This window comes from Equus caballus, chromosome 30 (genome assembly GCF_041296265.1).
Source record: "Equus caballus isolate H_3958 breed thoroughbred chromosome 30, TB-T2T, whole genome shotgun sequence".
Classification (NCBI taxonomy): Eukaryota; Metazoa; Chordata; class Mammalia; order Perissodactyla; family Equidae; genus Equus; species Equus caballus.
The window spans coordinates 38,457,935-38,479,182 of NC_091713.1; the positions used below are offsets into that span (position 1 = coordinate 38,457,935).

General features: G+C 58.3%; 1 protein-coding gene across 21 annotated transcripts in view; it reads left to right on the forward strand.

The window, feature by feature from the left end:
• Positions 1-21,248, forward strand: part of PPFIA4 (PTPRF interacting protein alpha 4) — a 46,585-nt gene that overhangs the window by 4,257 nt on the left and 21,080 nt on the right. For 12 of the 21 annotated variants that reach the window (XR_011434270.1, XR_011434272.1, XR_011434273.1 and 9 more), the window contains exons 2-15: positions 5,656-6,288; positions 9,873-9,974; positions 10,385-10,549; positions 10,842-10,916; positions 11,125-11,214; positions 11,760-11,951; positions 12,241-12,387; positions 12,637-12,771; positions 14,601-14,684; positions 14,938-15,069; positions 15,306-15,368; positions 16,028-16,119; positions 18,381-18,489; positions 20,070-20,278. Coding sequence is in view for 17 of the 21 variants with exons in the window: in XM_023632670.2 (XP_023488438.2) it covers positions 6,055-6,288; positions 9,873-9,974; positions 10,385-10,549; positions 10,842-10,916; positions 11,125-11,214; positions 11,760-11,951; positions 12,241-12,387; positions 12,637-12,771; positions 14,601-14,684; positions 14,938-15,069; positions 15,306-15,368; positions 16,028-16,119; positions 18,381-18,489; positions 20,070-20,278 (1,829 nt within the window). In the remaining 4 variants the exon portion in view is untranslated. Of the gene's footprint in view, positions 1-1,412; positions 1,528-5,655; positions 6,289-9,872; positions 9,975-10,384; positions 10,550-10,841; positions 10,917-11,124; positions 11,215-11,759; positions 11,952-12,240; positions 12,388-12,636; positions 12,772-14,600; positions 14,685-14,937; positions 15,070-15,305; positions 15,369-16,027; positions 16,120-18,380; positions 18,490-20,069; positions 20,279-21,248 lie in introns of those variants that run through there. The other 9 variants (XM_070255974.1, XM_070255973.1, XM_070255975.1 and 6 more) reach the window with 3 other exon arrangements.

The window sequence follows — 21,248 nt, forward strand, 5'->3', positions numbered from 1 at the left end:
CTGCAGCGCAGGTCTGGTGGGGTCGTAAGTAGAAGAGTGGGCTTGGCCCAGTTCCCTGACCCAGCTCACACTGGGCCGCTTGTGGAGTGCCCACAGCTTTTGGCCCTCGTTCGGGCAGAGCATCTGGACCAAGTTTCATTCTTTCATTATCATTCCTGTCCTTCCCTGCTCTTCCTGTTACACGTGTCCCACAGGTTCAAGACCACATGTGCTCTTAGACTCTCTCATGACCAGCAGTGTGCTTTCATGATCACACACGTGCACGCACCCTAATGGGGCCCACATGCTCTTATGAACCTATGTGATTTCATGACTCCCCGATGTGTGTGCTTGTATGGCCACACACACTCACTCTCGTGACTGAACACACACACACACACACACACACACGCATTCCCATGGTCACAGTCGTACCATCGTGAGCCCTGACACACTCATGACCACACATGTCCATACACAGTCTTACCCCTGTACACACCCGCTCACTGTCTCTCAGGCCCCTGTTCTCGTGACTGTGCCTGCACATGCACATACCCCACAATGTGTAACCATGTACACATGCACACTTTTTGTGATGCCTGCATTTCTCTGGGCGGTTTCGCACCCTGGCACCTGACAGCACTGCCCTCTGTGTCCCCGACTCCTCCTGGGCGGTTCTGTTTGCTCCTGTGTGATGGCTCCCTTGCTTGATGCACTGATCTCCTGATGCAGAGACTCGTCAGTGTTTTTTTTCCAACACCAGAGGATCTATATTTGTTCCACGGGAACCGCTAGATTTGAAAGATTTTTATTCTCCAAATACACCACACTTATTACTTTATTTCTTCTTTTGAAATCATTCTTTGAGGGCATCCTTGAGTATTAATCAATGGCTCTGATTAGCAGAAGGTGGCTGGGGTTACCGCACTTAGTGACGCAAGTCCTGCCGAAGCTGTGTGCTGTGTTCAGTGGTGCCGCCTTTGATCTTTTCTGGTGTAAATATATGATTTATATTCGACGTTTAGAATGTGGAACACAGCTGGTGGCCCCCAGTGCCACCTGGTAGCCCCCAGGTTTACCGTGCTGTGCATGGATGTGCTGCCTCTCTGAGAGAACGTGTTTCTTTTTGCAGGGCCTTCTGCGGACAGTGCTTAAGCCAGGGATTTTCTCACCTTGTTTTAGACTCGGAACCCTTCTATACAATGAAATCTTAATCAGATGTCTAGTAAAGTGAGGATGACCATACAGCCAGGCGTGTCTGGGACGGCCCCAGTTGACACCTGTTCCTGGTGTGATTGTTAACCCGTGTCTATTCGCGCCCAAGAAGGTCCTGGTTTGGACAGTAAGGAGTGTGCTCACCAGGTGGTGGGCTGTGTCTTGGGAAGAGGTGGCCCATAACTAACTCCTGGGGAGCAGCTGGAGAGATGGGCTTCACAGCGACAGGCCCGGGAGCCTGTTGGAAGGAGACGCCCCTGCCTGTGTCTGACTGCGTGTGCCGGGCACTGGGAAGTTGAGTGCCTGGGCTGGCAGCTGGTGCTGATCTGTGAGGTATGTGCTGAAAAAATAGCTATAAACAGAGGGTGATCAGAAGTTCCTTAGACTAGCATGGAGAGGGAGACTGAGGCAGGCCAGGCGAGGTGCTAGAAGCTCATGGGTAGCAGGTGGGCTCTGGGAGCATGGCAGTGAGCAGGGCTAGGAGGAGCAGGGGAGGAGGCCCGACTGGGATTTTGGAGGAGAGGGTGAGTGAGGGCAAGGCTTCTTGGATTGGTGAGTGAGAGGGACGGGAGGAGGAGAAGCTTCTGGGTTAGTGGGAAGGAGAGGGGTCACCTGGACTTCCTTCTGCTAGGAGGCTAGTATCTGAAAACCCCCCAGAGTGAGGGGGGCTGAGGGCTCAGAAGAACGTCTGTTCCTGTGGTTCTCGCAGGAGTGTGTGGGGGAACTCAGGGGTCTGCGAACAACTCAGAGTGGAGCCAGCTGTGGGCTGGGGGAGAGGGTTGGGTGGGTGGCAGACGAGGCCTTGGAGATGGGTCACTTCCAATGGTGAGGGGGCCACCTCATGACCGTGACAGCTGCTTTGCCGAGGCCTCCCCCCAGGCTGGAAGAGGAGGGGGTAGGGGGCCGAGGTGGGCTCTCCCTAGGCCGCCACCACCCTGATGAGGGCAAGAAAGGCTGCCCCCAGGTGCCTTGGCTCCTGGGAGGAGACACGCCCAGAGCGGTTATCGCTCGCCCGCTTCCTCCACCCCGACCCCTGTTTGGAGTCAGACGGACTGGAACTGAATCCTGATTCTTTCTCCTACGAGCTCTGTAGACTTGGTTGCATGACTTTGTCTCAATTCTCACACCTGTGAAAAGGAAAGAAGAATTATGTGTTCCTTGCAAGAAATTGTGAGGATTAAAGGAAGTTAATATGTCACCTCACAACCCAGTGCCCAGCATGTGGTAGATGTCGAATCAGCTGTAGCTGCTGTCACAATCGTTATTGTCCTGGGTGACGGCTCCCTCCTCCTTTCCTCGGGCTTCCTCCCCCTTCCTCCAGTCCAGTGGGTGTGTGGCCCTCCTCATTCGTCTCTCTGCTCTGAAGGGGCTCCCACCTGGGGCCCCTCTTTGCCCAGCTCGTGGCTACTCGGACTTGAGCACAGCTCCTGGCAGCTTTGCCCTGGCCCTTTGGCCTGCACAGGGGCCAGCAGCTTTGTCCTTGCCGAGCTGTCTCCCTGTGGTGGGGCCTGCCATCTGGTGGGACAGTGGGGAGCCAGGCTGTGTGTGTGCGGCCAGCCAGAGCCTCAGACAAGTGTCCATCCCTGTTGTTGGGAAAGGTGGGTGACTTTTGGGAAGACAAAGAGGCCTCAGAGTTTATCTTCTCTGTTTATGAGCCCTGAGGCCTGGGTTTTTGGTGAACCCCTCCCTGCTGACACACGCACACGCACTTGCACACGTGTACACGCACACACGCTCACTCTGGAGCCCTCTTCTGCTGTTGCACAGCCTGCCCACGCTCCTCACCGGCAAAGCCCTTCACAGATGCTTGCTTTGGGGGCTGGTAGCTTTCGCCTCTGAATCAGGACCTGTGAGTGTTACTTAGAAATTGTGCGGGAGTTGAGGAGGTTCTGTTAGGCTGAGATGGTAATTGAGCTATTTAAAGATGGCCCCGGAGCCAGAAGGAGCCAAGTGTCCTGACGTGGCTGTCCTAGAGCTCACTTCCGCTCACAGTGCGTGTGGTCGGTGGGGGCAGGGGCAGGAGGTCCTAGACCGTCGTCTCAGGGGCATCTGCCTGGCGTCTCCTCTGGGCCCATCTTCAGCCTGCTCTACGAGATGACATCTTGCCAGAGGAAGTGGAGTTCCTGCCTGGCGCCTGGTCTGGAGGAAGGCTGGGAAGGGCAGGTGGCTCTGAAGCCAGCCTCTCAGTTGCCAGAATAACCAGAAGGATTTGGGGAGGCCAAGTTGGACCAAATACCTAGCCTGTCGCAGTCGGCAGCCTGAGGTCCTGCTCTTCCTAGCCCCTTCCTGTGAGGAGCTTTCAAAACCCCGCCCACAGGCCTACAGTTGCCTCCCCTGGGGCCATTCATCCTCCCCTCAGTCTCAGTGTGCTTTCTGCTTTTCCAAGCCCTGTTTACCCAGGGTCTCATCCCTCTAAGGAGGGCAGAACAGGGGTCGTGGCTTCCATCTTGCAGCAGAGGCTGTGGTAGGTGTTGGCAAGCCTAAGTGCCAGCTCTGGGCTCCTTTATGCTACCCTGTGGGCTGCCTGCGGATCTGTTGGACTGAGGCCATTCCCAGGGTCCTGGGCTCCTAGCCTGGCTCTTTCTCCTCTCTCGTTCTTCTTGGGGCGGGGTGTGGGAGTGGGAGGGATGAGGGCCTGGCTGGTGATGAGCTTGGAGAGGTATGGTGGGGCCATTGTGGCCTTTTGACCTTACAAATAGGAGCATTCACCGTGGGGGAGAATGGGAGGAATGGGTGGCATCGGCACCAGTGAGATGGCAGCTCTGGCAAGATGGGGGTGGCAACTCCTCCTGTCTGCTCCAGCTGCTCTGTGGGGCAGGGAGGTTGGGGGCAGCAGGTGTGCTCCAGGCTGCTACTTGGCGCCTCTGTAGCCTCTGGAGTGACTGTCTAGCCTGGAGGAAGAGTCCCTTGGAGCCGTCTGTGTCTGGTTTCTGTGTCTGGGAGACTGTGTGTGGCCACATGCATGTTGTTCTAAGTCTCCATGGCTCTGTGCCACCTCCGTGTGTGTGTGTATGCACGAGGTTGTGTGGGCACCCACCGCCTGCCTGGACTGCTGGGCCCCCTGGGAGCGGCTGCAGGTGTGTGCCCTGGCCTTCTCAAGCTGACGCTCTTTCGTCTGGTCCAGGCCTGTGTTCCTCCCCAGACTCCCTCCTGCTGCCCCCCTTTCTGCCTAGGTCCTCAGTACTCTGAGGGAGGGCTTGCCAGTGAGTGAGGGGCAAGGGGCTTGGCCCTTCTCTGGTTCCCTTGCTGGGTTCAGCCCTGCACAGGCCTGGGATGCCCAGACCTGATCTCTCACTTCATGCCTGGTCCTGATGCCTCTGGTCCTCTCCCCGACCCTCCCAGTCTGCCACCTGAGGGGTGGACAAGAAGCTGTCCCTGTGTCTCCCAAATGGGGGTGGAGTAGGAAGGAAAGCAGCATTTGTGGAGCATCTGTGTGCCCATCGCTGTGCTGGGTGCCTCACATCCCATCGCTCATGCAACAGGAGCTCTGAAGACAGCTCCCTTTGAAAACTGATTAAGGGCAGGGAGGTCCCCAGCTCCTTGCTGCCTTCCTCATTCCACCTTCCTTTGCTCTGTCCCCGGGCTCCCCTGCGCCAGACTCAAGGCCTTACTGCGGCCAGGCTGTGCACATGCTACCTGCCCCAGCCGGCAGTGCCAGCAATAGGCGATTACAGGGAGGGAGAAGATCCCCTGCCACGAGCAGGGCCCCCACACCAAGCCCTGCCCTAGGAGAATGACACCCCCACCCACACACTGACCCTGGGCTCCTTCACATCAGTCCGTCCCTGCTCTAGCCCAGAGGTGGTAGGCCATGAACGCAGAATGGAAGCCTGCTGGCTGCTGGTGGTGGGGGGAGTGCCTTGAGCTAGAGCTTCCTCCCTCAGTGATGGGCATGGAGCAGGTCAGGGCTCTCTGCCCGCCCCAGTGCCCTGCTTGTGTGCTCCAAGGAGCCGTGCTGTGCCAGTGGTCAGGGGAGGAGCTGCTCTGCCCCTGTTTCCATGGCCCCAGGAGTCAACCCTGTGTGGGACCCACACCCACTGGGAGCCCTTTAATTCCTTCTGTGTTTGCCTTGGCTTGAGCGTGGGGGGAGAAGGCCATGGTGGGTGGGGCAGAGACCCTGTTTCCTCCTCACCCACCCCCAGGTCTCAGGAGGATCTGGGCAGCCTGCTGGCTGCTCCCCTGCCGCTGACTGAATCATTTCTATATTTGGCCAGCGAGCCACGTGGGTGGGGGAAACCACTCCACTGCGGCTGCACTTCTGACAGCAGGGGTGGGGGGAGCTGGCGGCCCAGGCTGCAGCAGTGGGCATGTGCGTTCCTTGGGAGAACTAGGGAAGGCGCTTTCTGAGAAGGGGCATGCGCCAACACTGCCCTCGCCTCCCCACACTCTGGTCCAGGTTCCTGCCTCCTTTCCCCCACCTCTCCCCTCAGCTGGGCCTCACGGCAGTCTCTTCTCCCACAGACCACTGCCCTCCAGAAATGATGGGTGTCGCTGGACCCGGCTGGGACTCTGCCAGGCTCCAGCGCTCAGTCTAAACGAGGGGCCCTCTTCTGGCCCTGCTCTCCCTGCCTGTCATGGCCACACTTGGCTGCTGCCCGCTTGTCTGTGGACAGAGGGCACCCAGCCCCAGCCCTGAGAGGTTAAGCCAGGCCCTCTGGCTCTGTTCCACAGGGGCGCTCTGGGCACCAGGCCCCTTTCAGAGCAAGAGCAACTGATGCCATGGGAGAAGCCCCTGCCCACCTGTCCACTTGCCTGGCACTGCCTGCTCTGAGACCCATGCACTGGGTCCCCCTGAAGGTGCCAACCCTGTGAGCCCCTCCCCTCTCCCCTGACACCGTGAAGGCCCTGCCCACTCCCACCATGTGTGAGGTGATGCCCACAATCAACGAGGGGGACCCCCTGGGCCCCCCCCATGGCGCCGATGCTGACGCCAACTTTGAGCAGCTGATGGTGAACATGCTGGATGAGCGGGAGAAGTTGCTGGAGTCCCTTCGGGAGAGTCAGGAGAGCTTGGCGGCCACGCAGAGCCGGCTCCAGGATGCCCTGCATGAGCGGGACCAGCTCCAGCGCCACCTTAACTCCGCCCTCCCCCAGGTAAGGCCTGCACCTCCCTCGTCCCAGTCCCCCTCCAGCCTTGCTGAGGCCAGCATCCTCTGGGCGCTGAGCTCTCGGCATCTGTTTGCATATCGACCAATGGAATTTACAGGGCATTCGCTTTTCTTCGTCTCCCTACTAAGTCCTTTCCCTGTCCGTCCCACGCCCCCGAGTTTGGAATTGGCTTCACCTGGGGAAATGGATGGACTTGGATGCGGGAAGAAAATGCAGCCGTGAGCCCAGGCGGCCAGCAGGGGGCAGCCTAGACCGGCGTCCTCCCAGTGGAGGTGGCCGGTGGGAGCCGCTTACTGCGGTGGGAGCGCGGTCGGCTCGCACGGAGAGTTCCTGAGGGGCTGCGTCTGGGAGCCGGCGTCTGCTCCTCCGTCAGCCAGCGCTGCCGCTGCGCTGGTGGTCGGCAGGGCTGTGTGTTTCTGTGTCCCTAGTGCTTTGGGTGGCCTTGCCTCGCTGAGTTCTCCCGGCCGCACGCCGGGACTGTTCTCCGCCGCGTCTGCTGTGCAGTGATGATGCTGCCCCGCCAACCCGGCCTGGCTGTGCGGTGATGACACTGCTCCCCCGGCCTGGCTGTGCGGTGATGACACTGCTCCCCCGGCCTGGCTGTGCGGTGATGACACTGCTCCCCCGGCCTGGCTGTGCGGTGATGACACTGCTCCCCCGGCCTGGCTGTGCGGTGATGACACTGCTCCCCCGGCCTGGCTGTGCGGTGATGACACTGCTCCCCCGGCCTGGCTGTGTGGTGATGACACTGCTCCCCTGGCCTGGCTGTGCGGTGATGACACTGCTCCCCTGGCCTGGCCTGGCTGTGCAGTGATGACAGTGCTCCCCTGGCCTGGCCCGGCTGTGCGGTGATGACGCTGCCCCGCCAACCCGGCCTGCCTGTGCGGTGATGACACTGCTACCCTGGCCTGGCCTGGCTGTGTGGTGATGACACTGCTCCCCCGGCCTGGCCCGGCTGTGTGGTGATGACACTGCTCCCCCGGCCTGGCTGTGCAGTGATGACAGTGCTCCCCTGGCCTGGCCTGGCTGTGTGGTGATTACACTGACTGCCCCCCAGCCCGGCTGTGCAGCGATGACACTGACTACCCCCCGGCCCAGGTGTGTGGTGATGACATTGACTGCTCCTCCTGCCCGGCTGTGCGGTGATGACGCTGACTCGCCCCCCAGCCCGGCTGTGCGGCGGCCACCCGGGCTGGGAGAGGCTCAGCTCAGCACAGCTCTGGCCCCTCCTCGGGAGTGGGAAAGGGGCCTGGTTCCGGGCGGTGCAGTTTTGCCAGGGTTTGCGTCTTGGGACGCTGCGTCCATAGGAGTGGGGAGTCCTAGGGAGGCGTGGGGGCGGGAGGTGGGCCCATCCCACCTGACTGTGCGTGGGGCCCTGAGCAAGCCCTGAGTGAAGGACCAGGCCCTGCCCCCGGGTGCTCATAGACCGGGAAGGAGGTAGACCAGAACCCAAATGACTGGAAGAGGTTGTACAGGAAGAGGAGAGGAGACCCAGAGGGTTGTTGGAACAATATCAGTGATAGAAGCAGCTGCCTTGGGGGGCTTGTGCTAATGCTCTCTGTACATTGGCTCATTTGATCCTCCTAGCAGCACCTGAGGGAGGTCTAGACCTTTGTCTTATAGATTAGAGGCTAGAGGTTCAGAGAGGTTAGGTGACTTTTCTAAAGTCACACAGCTGATGGGGCAGAGCTGAGATTTGATCCCAGCCCCTCACTGGGAGCTTCATGCAGGCGGGGATTATGTCCTTTTTGTCCCTTTGTGCCCAGTGACCAGCACGGGATCTGGGACGTGGTAGCTGCTCACAGTATTTGTGGTTGAATGGTGGGCTCCTAAGCCGGTGCTCTTAACCACCCTTCCAAACAGTTTTCAGAAGAGGGAGAGAGCCTTCCCCTGGGGAGCTGGAAGGGTCCCGAGGAGGCATGTCCTATGGCTTGGGCTGTGAAAGCTGGATGTGATTTCATCAGTGATGGCTGGTGACAGAGGGTTGGGCCCTCCTGGGGGAGGGAGCCCACTGAGCAAAGGTGTGGAGCTAGGAAGGCTTTCTGGTGACTGGAAATAGCAGGTGACCCAGGTGGGCCAGGTTGTAGGGTGTGTGGAAAGGAAGGTGAGGGAGAAGCTTGAAAACCCGGACAGGAAGTTTGCATCAGTGACAGCGCTGTGCACTGGGAGTCTGCCCTGCCACAGTGTGAGACGGGCTGGGGTGGGGACGCCAGGCAGCCGCTGCACGGGAGGGCGGGGGAGGAGATCGGTGTCATGGTGGGGGCTGGGGGCAAGCCATTGGGTCCTGTCTCTGGCGACAAGCGCGTGCATGTGTGTGCGTGTGCAAGTGTGAGTGAGTGTGTGTGTACATATGTCCATATGTGTGTAAGCTGAAGAGGGAAGCAGCCTTGGGGCCAAGCCTGGCCTTCCAGGGTGTGAGATGCTTGACCACCTGTGGCCATGGCCTTGGTAATCAAGGAGCAGGGTCAGAGGTCTGTGGCTTCTCAGGCTCTGGCCTCTCTGGTCCCTCGTCCCCTTCCCACAGTGCTCTTCTTCCCTTTGCCCGGTCTGGGGTGGTAAGAGGGCACTGCCTTGGAATCCTTCCTTCGGTCGTGAGACCTTGGCGTGTGAGGGAGGGTCCAGGTGAGGATGGGGCTGCAGCTTCTCTCAGTCACTCCTAGACTCTGGGCATTCACAGAGTTGGGGCCGCTTATCTGAAAACCTTTCTGGAATGAGGTGATGTCTAAATAAATAGAATATGATGGGCCTGGAACTGCGGGGCCAGCCTCTGCCCTGTATGCTTGCCTGGGTGGAGGAGGGTTGGCTGGAAATGTCTTTGAGGACGTCTGGGCCTGATGGTGTGGGCACAGGGCCCCCGAACATATACTCAGAGTGTGGGAATTTGGTAAAACCAGGCCAGTGCTCTGGCCTCAGCACTGGGAGGCACACTGAGTGAGCAGGGATCCCAGAAGCCAGAGCTGAAGCCACACGGCCACATGGCTGGCTGGGCAGGTCTGCACCCTCACTTGCTCCCATGTAGGTGGGTCCTTCAATCCCCTTATTTCACTGGCTACCTGCAACTTGCAAAGCCCTGGGGAGGGGCTGGGAGAGAGCTCCCTGGGCACTCACTTCACAGCCCCTTCTCTTCCTTCTCTGATACCCACCAGTCTCTGTTTGGACCTTATGATGCCAAAACAGGAGCAAAACTGCTCTCCATCGGTTTCTCAAGGGAAATGTCACTGGTTGCTGGGGACACAAGAACACAAGGGGCGAGAGGACATCATCTGTTTATATTGGTGGCTGGGGCAGGAGGGGCTGCAGAGCAGACCTGGGGACTTTCTCACCCTAGTGTCGAGTCCTGTTTCCTTGTGCCCTAACACAGCTTGGAATGCACGGAGGACCCAGAGATGCAGACCCTCTGGGAGGCACGTGCTAGCTGCGGGTTACTGCCCTGCAGTGTGGATGGACAGGGATTTTTCTGGGGCGGGTGGTGGAGGGAAAGGATGGGTAAGAGGACCCCACCATTGACCAGGTGTGCAGGACACTGCTCAGGGTGAATGCCCAGGCACTGAGGGTCTTGGGGTTTTCAGGAATTTGCCACCTTAACCCGGGAGCTGAGCACATGTCGGGAGCAGCTTCTTGAGCGGGAGGAAGAGATATCAGAGCTGAAAGCCGAGCGGAATAACACAAGGGTAAGCGGGGGGCCTGGCATGCGTTCGTGGGGGGTGTGAACCCTTGGACCAAGGAGCAGGCATGGCCAGGGCCAGGTGCATCCCAGCGCCACCCTTACCTCTTCCTGGCTTAGGTTCTGGGGGATAGTGAAATCATTTCATCGTCAGTGCTCGGCTTTTCACCTGTGGTTGGGGGATTGTGGGAAGGTCGGCGTCCTGGGACACAGGCCAGGCAGCTGGCTGGCGGTGGGTCTTCAACTGGGGCAGGAGCTGTTTACCAGCATGGAGCTTCATGAGCGTTTCAACTGTGGTACACATGGCTGTACTTGTGTCTACTTGGTGGCCATGTGGGCCCTGCTCGTGGACCCGGGGCACATGCTTACAGCCCTCCCTCTCAGCCCTCCCTCTCACCCCTCCCTGCTCACTGCCAGTTGCTTCTGGAACATCTGGAGTGCCTGGTGTCCCGCCATGAGCGGTCACTGCGGATGACTGTGGTGAAGCGCCAGGCCCAGTCACCTTCAGGGGTCTCCAGTGAGGTGGAGGTGCTGAAGGCCCTCAAGTCACTGTTCGAGCACCACAAAGCCCTGGATGAGAAGGTACCCAGCCTGGCCCACCCCCGCCTACCCTCCGTCCAGCCAGGCTTCCCTGGAACCGCTACATGTCCCTTCTCTGCGAGTTCTGCATCCTGTGTTTTGGGAGAGCTGCCTTCTGGCTTCATAACTGGCTCCCTCCTACCACTGGCCCAATTTCCAGGTTCTCCTTATTAGGTTCCCTCAGAAATTTGCCTCTTTGTCTCACACCCAACAGTGGTAGACCAAGCCTGGGCTCCTCCAGCCTGAGTCCAGTGGGGTTCCCATTTCTTCCTCCATCTCCCCTTACCTTGGGCAGGTGCGAGAGCGGCTCCGGGCAGCCCTGGAACGAGTTACGTCCTTGGAAGAGCAGCTGGCAGGTGCCCATCAGCAGGTGAGCTGCCTGCCCCCTCCGTCTGCAGACTGCAGCTCCTGGAAGCCCAGGCCGGGTCACCCCTTTGCCCCGCTTTGTTCCTCCTCGGGTTTCTCCCTGCTGCCTTGGCTGGGGACTACCAGCCTCTGGGAGGCAGGGCCTTAGGAGGGCCTGGAGTGTGTAGGAGGTTCTCCTCTCTGACTCACTGCCCTGGGGCTGTCCCCTGCAGGTGTCTGCCCTGCAGCAGGGGGCAGGGCTGCAGGATGGATTGGCAGAAGAGGAGGGGACTGTGGAACTGGGACCAAAGCACCTGTGGAAGGTGAGTCATGGGGAGCTGCACAGCAGGGGCATGTCTTCCCCCAGATGGGAGGGGGGCCTGCGCTGCTGAGGTCACTGGAGCTGCTGCCTGAATTAAATCGGTGCTTTCTCCAACATTCCCACCTCTCTTTCCTTCTTTCACTACCCCATCTGCAGAGACACCTGTAGGTTTTTGTTTTAGTGCCCAGCACACTTGAATTGTTAGGTGCTGTCTGCCTGTGTGTCAGCTTCAGGCAGGACGCCTTCTCTCTCTGAGCCTCCTGACCCCTAGTCATGCTCCTTTCTGGGTTACCAGAGGCTGAGACAGCAGGTGAAACTAGAACTTGTTTTTCCAGAGATGCACAGGAGAGCGAGGCTATCTGATCACTCTCTGGACTAAGCTCCAGGGCCCAGGGGAAGGAGGGTACCTGGAGGTGTGCTCTGAAATTAGGGGCAGTGCTGTGACCTGCTCTGGACGTGCTGTTCCTCCTCCCGCCTCCCTGGGGCGGGGCAGGGGAGTGGGATCCCTGGGCTCCAGTGACTGACTGTGGCCCCCTGTCCCTGGAGGAGGATGTGGGCCGGGTGGAGGAGCTGCAGGAGCTCCTGGAGAAACAGAACTTTGAGCTGAGCCAGGCCCGGGAGCGACTGGTCACCCTGACAGCAGCCGTGGCTGAACTTGAGGAGGACCTGGGCACGGCCCGCCGGGACCTCATCAAGTCGGAGGAGCTGAGCGGCAAGCATCAGCGGGACCTCCGAGAGGTGAGCAAGGGCCCACCTCACTCTCTCCTGCCGGGTGCAGGCATTTGGCGCTTGGGAGGGCAGCTGGCTCGACGCCTTGGGCATGGAGGGAGGGCCAGGCGAGGGCAGGAAGACCGAACTCCTGGTGGGGTCCAGTGTGCGGAGGTTGGCGGGGAGGGATGGGTAGGGCCAGAAAGTGGCAGGGCAGTGTGGAAGACACAGCCAGGCAGGTGTTGCTGGTGAGGTGCCCACAGGATGGGGGAGGGAGAAGCTTATGACCTTCCCTCCCACGCCCTCCTTTCCTGCCCAGGCTCTGGCCCAGAAGGAGGACATGGAGGAGCGGATCACCACGCTGGAGAAGCGCTACCTGGCTGCTCAGCGTGAGGCCACATCCATCCATGACCTCAATGACAAACTGGAGAATGAGCTGGCCAATAAGGAGTCCCTGCACCGCCAGGTAACTCTCCCAGATGGGGGTGAGGCACTGTACTTGACTCTGGAGGTCCCGATGTTCACGCCAGAACCTTCCCTTGATGGCCCAGGGGCCCCTGGGGCTGCAAGTCACCTTGGGAAAGGGGCAGTCAGGCATCTTTGGCAGCCAGGAACCAAGGCTGTCCCTTGCTGCTTCTGCTGGTCTGCTGAGGCTGGGTGGGCTGGGGAGGCTTCGATGCCCCCTCTTGACTCTTCCCCACCTCCACTGTGCTAGTGTGAGGAGAAGGCCCGACACCTCCAGGAGCTGCTCGAAGTGGCAGAGCAGAAGCTGCAGCAGACGATGCGCAAGGCTGAGACGCTGCCAGAGGTGGAGGCTGAGCTGGCCCAGAGGATTGCAGCCCTCACCAAGGCAAGTGGACTGGGGCCTGGGGGCCTGCCTCTGTCCCCTGCTTCCTGAGCTCTCATGGAGCCAGGCGGTGAGTGGAGAGAGTGGGAGGCACGTGGGGCTGGGAGCTAGGAAACCTGTGCTCACTGTGTGACTCTGCTCACTGTGTGACTGTCCGTGTCTGTCAATTGGAAGCGCACGCCCAGCCATTGTCGCCCCACAGGGGTGTGAGGTGCTGGGGGAAGCAGAGGAGACTGCTGACACAGTGTTCTCTTGTCGTTCATACCTTGTGGTTAATAACTTCCTTCTGTTGGTCTGGGGTGGAAAATTAGGACTTCTGTCTCTGGAGGGAAGGAATCTGCGAGGAGATATGGCCAAAGTCTGTATATCCTTGAAGGGGTGGCAAGTGGGAGTTTAGGATGAGCATACCTTTCTTTATCAAGACGAAGCCTTCTAGATGTGGGGCCACCCCTGGTTGCTTGAAGCCTGCAGCTTTAGCACGAATAAAAGGAAATATGATTTTACCCCGTGGACAGTTAACTTTCTGGAATAGTAATAATTCCTAAGAGGTGTGCAGGCTGAAAACAGAATAGGCTCTGGGAGAGCTTGGTGGATGCATGGACACAGACGGTTGGTGGGTTCATCATGAGAATCAGTAGTGTTTGCAGCTGGCTGGAGGGTTACTGGGGACTCCATAACTCCCCCCACCCATGGGGAGAAGGAAGCCAGTGTCTCATCCTCCAGAGGCTGGCCAGTGTGTCACTGTGGCAGTTTGGGGTCCTGGGGATGGAGCCTGCAGCCTGGCTGTCCCTTGGTAGAGCCAGGACCACGTCTGTATCTGCCACTGGCTGGCTCTGGGACCTGGGAAAAGTCCCTCCCTCCCTACTCAGGCATCAGTGTTGTTAGCTATGATGATGTCATCATCTCTATGATGACACTGTTGTCTCTATGATGACATCATCAGCTTTACGCTGATGGGATTGGGCTTGGTGGTCTCTAAGGTTTTCCAGCCCCTAGGATGAAGGGCTGGGTTTCAAGTGCAGCAGAGGATGTTATGGGTGGAATGTTGAGCAGTCAGCTTTAGTGTCTTCCAAAACTGGCAAGAAGGGATGAAGTGATTTGGATGTTGAAGTGAGTCATAGGAGGAGGGCTTTAAGGATGGACTTCCTGACTGGAAGAAGAGTGCCAGTCTGGAGTATCTTGTCAGCAGAAGCAGTGGGGTCTCATCTCTGGGAATCCATGAACAGAAGGGGAGACCACTCTACCTGGGCTGGTTTCATAATGAAGAGAGTAACCACGGCTGGCATTTGTTGACTGCCTGTTGTATCCTCAGTGTTTGCCATGGCTTATCATTTAGTCCTCACAGTGGTCCGGTGGGCATAGGTGCTGTTAGTATCCCTGTTTTACAGTTTAGAAAACTAAGGCCCATAGAGGTTCAATAACCTGCCCAAGGTCACGCAGCTGGGAAGAGAGCAAGCCAGGATTTGAACCCAGGCAGTCTGGCTTGGGTTCATGCTCTTAAATGCAGGTCCATGTATCTGGAGGCAGAGAGGAGATTTATGGTAGCTCATGCTTTCAAGTGGAGTTTTTTTCTGCAAGTGTGGGGAAGACTTTACAGTCTCTTGAGCTCCCAGCTCTGGGATGCTTTAAGGCAGGCCCTGAGCAGCGAGAAGGGGTTGCGGGGGGAACCTGGCAGTGGTGCTGGCAGTTCTGCTCCCAGATGATAGGCTGGGCTTTGTTGATACCTGAGGCCCTGATCCCCAAAGACCACCCTGGCACCAGTGTGCCGGGATATGAGGCCTGAGCAGGAGGCAGATGATCCGCAGGCTGCAGTGACCCATCCCTGCCCTTAGGCTGAAGAACGGCATGGCAATATTGAGGAGCACCTGCGGCAGCTGGAGGGCCAGCTGGAGGAGAAGAACCAGGAGCTGGCAAGGGTGAGGGCACCGGCCGGGCTCTCTGCCCCTAGGGCAGCTTCCCAGGGCGGACTGTGGGTGGGGCATGGAGGAAGTGGGAGCTGGGGAAGGACCTGGCCAGGGACAGAGTCACAGAGGGGCAGGAGGAAGTGGTTAGGAGAACTGGAGAGAGGGGACAGGCGAGCAGGGTAGAACCAAAGAGGGTGGCTGGCTCCCTGGGACGGTGGAGAGATGGCCCCGGTGTGGGCTGGTGCGAGGTGGCCTGGCTGTGCAGGTGCGCCAGCGGGAGAAGATGAACGAGGACCATAACAAGCGGCTGTCTGACACCGTGGACCGGCTGCTGAGTGAGTCAAACGAGCGGCTGCAGCTCCACCTCAAGGAGCGCATGGCGGCCCTGGAGGAAAAGGTGCGTGGGCCGGGGTGGGTGGGGCTGCAGGAAGGGGGCGGGGCCGCTGGTAGGGGCGGGGTTGGGATGGGAGAGGTTGGTCAGGGGCGTGGAGTGAGGCTGGGAGGGGCGGGGCGGCCTGCGGAGGCGGGGCTGGGAGGGGGCTGCAGACCGAGGATCAGGTTGGGCAGCGAGGCGGGGGCCGGCTGGAGCTGATGGAAAGGGCGCGGGGTGGGCTCACAGCTGTTCTTCCCCAGAATACGCTGATCCAGGAGCTGGAGAGCTCCCAGCGGCAGATTGAGGAGCAGCACCATCACAAGGTACAGCTGCCGGCCAGCCCACCGGCCGTGCTGTGAGCAGGGAACACACCTGTGCCGTGGGCAGCTGCTCTGACAGCCAGCCTGTGCCAGCCCAGTTGTCGGTCCATGTACATACCTGATCTCACTAATCCTCAGTAGAGCCGTCATGGCGGATGCATCACCACCCATAGAAGAAACTGAGGCCGTAGGCATAGGCACAGAGTGGGCAGCAGAGAGGCAGGCCCAGTGCAGCACTCAACACAAGTATCTCACACTTGGTGAGGCTAGAGTCCCGTGTTTCTGGGAGGATTAGCTACATCCCTGCCTTGGCAGTGGCCATGAGGTCTGCGAGGGCACCAGGGCCCTTCTGCTGCCCAGCCTCGTTTGCCAGGCATTTGTGTGGTGGTGAGGGCCCAGCAGGCCTATCTGGTAGAGTCCTTCCCCAGACAGATCCCGCTTCTGGCCCTGCCCCTCTGCCTGCCTGCTGCTGACCCTTCTGCTCACTTTCCAGTTGGACTGCTTCTCTTTTGGTGTCATCTGTGGGCCTGGCCTGGGGCCCCCGGCTTTGAACTTTGTGGTGCGTTCTTCTGCTTCTCCCCAACTCTGCTGTCCTCTTTGTCCCTCTCTCCCTTCTCTGCCCTTCCCTGGTCCCCACCCCCACCTGGGTCTGCCTGGCACAGGGCCGCCTATCCGAAGAGATTGAGAAGCTGCGCCAAGAGGTGGACCATCTGAAGGGTCGAGGGGGGCCGTTTGTGGATGGCGTCCACTCCAGGTACTGGAGCACGGGAGGCTGGGCGTGCGAGGATGGGGTCCTGGATGGACTCTGAGGAGGGAAACTTCTTCCCACCAAATGCAGTGGGCCTGTGGTTCCAGCATATTCCTCAGGGTCTTGAGTGACAGCCTTCTGCTGGGAAGAGCCCCAGCTACCGGGCCACACGGCTCCAGGTCAGAGTCCAGCTTTGCTGGCTGCTTGATCTTGATCAAGGGGTCTTTACAGTGGGACTAGTGACGGCTTCTCATAGCTTTTGGCCTGGTTTCTAGTGTACCATATGTACTCTTAATGCCAGCTTCTTTTCTCAGCCTCGTCTGCCCTCCTCACTGTCTCCTTCCGTCTCGCTCTGCAAGCCCAGGACCTTAGGGTCTGCCTTCTGCTCTGGGTGGGACACTGAGGCTCAGAGAACTTGGTCAGAGTCGCCCAGCTCATGAGGGCAGTTGAGAAAGGGTCACCTGTCCTCTGAGGGATGCTGAGAGGCACGTAAAGCACAGGATGCTCCTTCCCCAGTGCTGTGGGACAGGCTCTGCCTCCTGCTGCTCTGACAAAGGGTATGCCCTTGAGAGGGGTCTGCTGAGTTACGTGCTCACCTGTGTCCCACGGGGCCCGCTCGTGGGAGTGTCCGGTTCGCTCTAGTTCTTTTGAGACGCCGTCTTTAGGGCTTTGGAGCATTGCGGTTGAGGAGTCGAGGGCTGCCTCGGTTCAGGCAGCACATGGTGGGCAGAAAGGCAGCGGGAGAGACTGAGATGAGGCATCAGGAGCTTCCTTCCTGTTGGAAGCTGAGATGCCATGTTACTCCTGGTTGTGGCGTCCCTTTTCCTGAAAATGTTTTAAGAGATGTGAGTGGAGCTCTCCACCTAATGCTTGAATTAGGGCTACATTTCAGGGAGCTTCTGGATTTTTCTTCATATTTTGTAAAGCAGTTGATATTGAACTCAGACCTCAAGCCTGTGCTCAGTTCTCTGCCCAGAGAGGCAGGGTGAAGGCCACGGAGATGGAAGTGGGTCATGCCTCTCACGGCTCCTGGCTCCTGGCTGTTTTCTCTCCACTCCAAAGTCTCTCAGATCAGAACCCTTGAGGTTCCTTTCGCTCTGCTCTTGCTGTTAGGGAAATAGGGATCAGCTTCCCTGAAGAGAGGTTAAAGGAAACGTGTATATGTGCGGAGGGGCAGAGCTTGAGTTAGGGAGGGGAGGTTGAGTTTGAAGAAGAGAAGCCTGTAGGCGTCTGGGGTGGCAGGAACTGAGGTGCCATCTTCCGGTTCATCAGGCATTGTACAGGAGCCTGGAGATAAGCAGGGGACAGGCGGAAAATTGCAGTTGGATACTTCCTGTTTCTCCCTTCCTGTAGGTCGCTCGGAAGAGACCGACCCCCAGTTAATAAGACATGGTCCAGAGTACACGAAGCTGTTTGCCACGGCCTGGTGTACCTTAATGTATGGGAATTCCTGGCTTTGACTAGGGGAGCGCTGGACCCATTGTGGAGTTGGGGCTGAGCTGCAGGGGAGAAGACGGGGACAAACAGAAGCGCCCCTCTCCCTCTAGCTGCCTGTGTGGGCTGTCATAGGTGCACCCCGTCCCTTTGCACTGGGCTCCCTAAAGGGTTCCAAACTGGGAAGGCATAGGGAAGAAGTGTCACTGATATTAGAGGATCATTACTGGGATCAGGGTTGGAACAGACAGTGGGGGCAGTCAAAGTGGTTTCTCTGGCCCGTGTGTCTGATACAGTGTCAGGGCCTCCCGAAGCTTCCTGGGGGTATGCCTGGGTTGAATTTCTGCCAGGGACTCAGTCCGTATTATGGGGAGCCCTGGGGAGAAGACCAAGAAACAAAGGCCCTTGGAGTTAAAAGGGCCTTTAGAGATCATCCCTTGCAATCTCCCTCAGTGCTGGGCACCCCCCTACTTCTTGTCAGATGGCCAGAGAGCCTCGGCTTGAATACCTCTTTGATGGGGAACGCAGCTTTTTTAAAGCCGCCAGTTGCATCATCAGCCAACTCCTGCCTTTCGAACGTACTTCTTATGTTAAATGGAAAGATGCCTCTCTAGAACTTTCTCTCCTGGATCATTCTGATCTCTGGAGTACCAGAGAATAAATCTAATCTTTTGCATACATGGCAGCCCTTAAAACATTTACAATAGCTCTATGTCCTGCTAGGATTTCTCTTCTCCAAGCTGAAGACCCCTCACTCTTTGGGCCCAGTGGTGGTGAGCTGGGGCTCCCGGTCCTCAGAGCTTGTCTTTTCTCCTCCCCCCCCCCGACTCAAGGTCACACATGGGCAGCACAGCGGACGTGCGGCTCTCTCTGAGCACAGCCACCCATGCGCCCCCAGGTCTGCATCGCCGCTACTCAGCACTACGGGAGGAGTCTGCCAAGGTGAGGGGTGGAGGGGTGGGAGTCTCCCTGGGGAGTTTGGGGTCAGTTCGGCCGCGTGCCTGGCTCCAGTTTCACAGACGGCTGGCGTGCGGCGCAAATCCTCCCCTGCCCTCCCCTGTGTGGACGACAGCTGCAGCCCTGGGGTCGGGGCCGTCGTCAGCTGCAACAGCTGTGTCCCCCCCTTGCCTTGGCCTCCTGGTGGGCGAGAGATAGGGGCTGGCGGGCGGCCAGCCAGTCCCTGAGGCCCCCCGAAGCGTGTACACGTGTGCCTGGGTGTGCAGGCGTGTGTTTCTGGTGGCTGGGGTGGGGGATGCAGGGCAAGATGCAAATGGCAAGCTTTCTGGAATAAAAGTTGTGGTTTATGAGGGCGACGAGGGAGGGATGGCAGGGTAACTGGCCCGTGGGATGGGACCTGAAATCTTCTGAGAAGCAGCTCTGAGTTCCTGCTGAGTCCGTCTCGGGGGTTTGTCAGGAAACAGGAAAAACAAGGGGCAGAAAAGTGCTATTCCTTCCTGCTTCCTTCTGGTTCTAGGAGCACAGCTGTTGCCCTGGAGCTCAGACTTAGGCTGCAGGAGCTGGAAGGGGGCCCTGCGGGGAGCTGGGGGCTGGGTGGTGGAGGACCGGCAAGAGCAGTGTCCCAGCCCGTTCTGGCTCTTGCCTCTTCTGGGCCTTTGTCCACCGAAGAGGTCTGTAGGATGCTTTCTGAGAAGCCGCCTCCTCCCAGGGGTCACTGGAGGGTTCTGCACCACGCTGAAGCTCTGAGACACAGGGCTGGCCTGCAAGGCCTTCTCGTGTTCCCTGGCTCTAGTCCTCCTTGTCTTCAGAGAGACTGATGGCCTTTCTGTGCTGCTTACTTTGTACTCCACACCGTGCTCCATGCTTCATATGCATTTCCTCACTTCATCCTCACACACGCCTACCAAGTAGGTATTACTATTATCCCCATTTGACAGATGAAGAAACAAAGGCAGAGAGAGGTTAAACAACTTTTCCATGGTTGCACAGCTAGGATTTGGTGGAGCTGCGAGTCAAAGCAAGACAGTCTCTCTCTGGAATCTGTCGTAACCACTCTGCTATCCAGCTCCTTGAGTTAGTTAAAGTAGTATTTCTTTTTTTTTTTTTAAAGATTTTATTTTTTTCCCCAAAGCCCTCCAGTACATAGTTGTATATTCTTCGTTGTGGGTCCTTCTAGTTGTGGCATGTGGGATGCTGCCTCAGTGTGGTTTGATGAGCAGTGCCATGTCCGCGCCCAGGATTTGAACCAACGAAACACTGGGCCACCTGGAGCGGAGTGCGCAAACTTAACCACTTGGCCATGGGGTATTTCTTAGTGGTATTTCTTAGTAAGGTTTCTTAGCAGTATAGAGTAGTATTTCTTAGACTTCAATGTGCAGGTGACTCACCCAGAGACCCTGTTAAAGTGTGGACTCTGAATCAGCAGGTCCAGGGTGGGGCCTGAGCCCTTGCGTTTCTAACAGGCTCCCAGGAGATGCCAGGCTGCGGGTCTTGGTGGGGAGGGCTCTGCTCCTCAGTCCCCCGCTGTGCCTTGTTGCTATCCTTTACCCTCCTTCTTTGCTAAGGACTGGGAGCCATCTCCGCTGCCTGGGGTGGTGGCCCCCGCGGCCACCCCTTCCTTTGACAGTGACCCTGAGATCTCCGATGTGGATGAGGATGAGCCAAGGGGTCTGGTGGGCTCCATGGATGTTGTCTCCCCCAGTGGCCACTCAGATGCCCAGACGCTGGCCATGATGCTGCAGGAGCAGCTGGATGCAATCAACGCGGAGATCAGGTGTGGGGGCGGAGGGCGTGGGAGCCTTGAAGGACAGTGGGCCCTCTGTTTGGCTCCTGCAGGAAAACTCCCGCACGCGCTAGCTTGTTCTTCCAGCTGACCTTAGAGTGCACGGTGTGGGGGCCCTGTGGGCCATCAGGCCAGGTGCTGGGCCGGCGTGGACAACGCGGGCGGGACCCCAGCTTGGCTTCTCAGGCTTGGTTTCCCTCCCAGGGCCGTGGGAGGCTGTGTTCCCCCAGTTTGTGCAGCTCAGCGTAATCACCAAGTGTATAGCTCCCCTTTGCCAAGGCCACCTCGGGGGGCTTTGTGAATGCTAGTGTCAGTCTCACCACTGTTCCAGGGAGGCAGCCTTATCTCCACTCTACAGACAAGGGAACAGTAACCAGAGAGGTTCTGTGATTTGCCTAAAGCAACACAGTAAGTGGCAGAGCCAGGATTGAAACTTGGGTGTAAACTTGGTGCCCTGGGCCACGGCTCCCGTCCCTAATGAGGCATCAGACAGAAGCCAGCCACAGGGAACACTATCAAGACCCACATTCTTCCTGCCTTTGAGGAGAGTTGTTAATGTTTCTGACAAACGGCAGGCGAAGTCCAAGTCGGTCATCAGAGCTTTTCAGGCCACGGGTCATCTGGTTCAGTGGTTCCCACACTGGGTCTCACAGACCAGTTGGAAAGAGAACCTCACACACAGGCACAGCCCCACATGGGAGGGTGTTCAGGTAGGACTGCCAGCTTCATTCCGCAGAGTCAAACATTAAAGGCAACCACGTTTCCTATCACGACCATTCTACAGAGGGAAGGACAGTGAAACATCCTTGAAGCTGGGAGACACTTTCAGAATAAAGTCCTGCTCCTCACACACGGTTGGCATCTGTGTGTCAGTGTGTGCGTGTGTGTGACTGTGCATACACACGCTCCCCGAGTGCCCCCCACATTATCATTATCGTGCCCCTTTTCCCATGGGACAGGG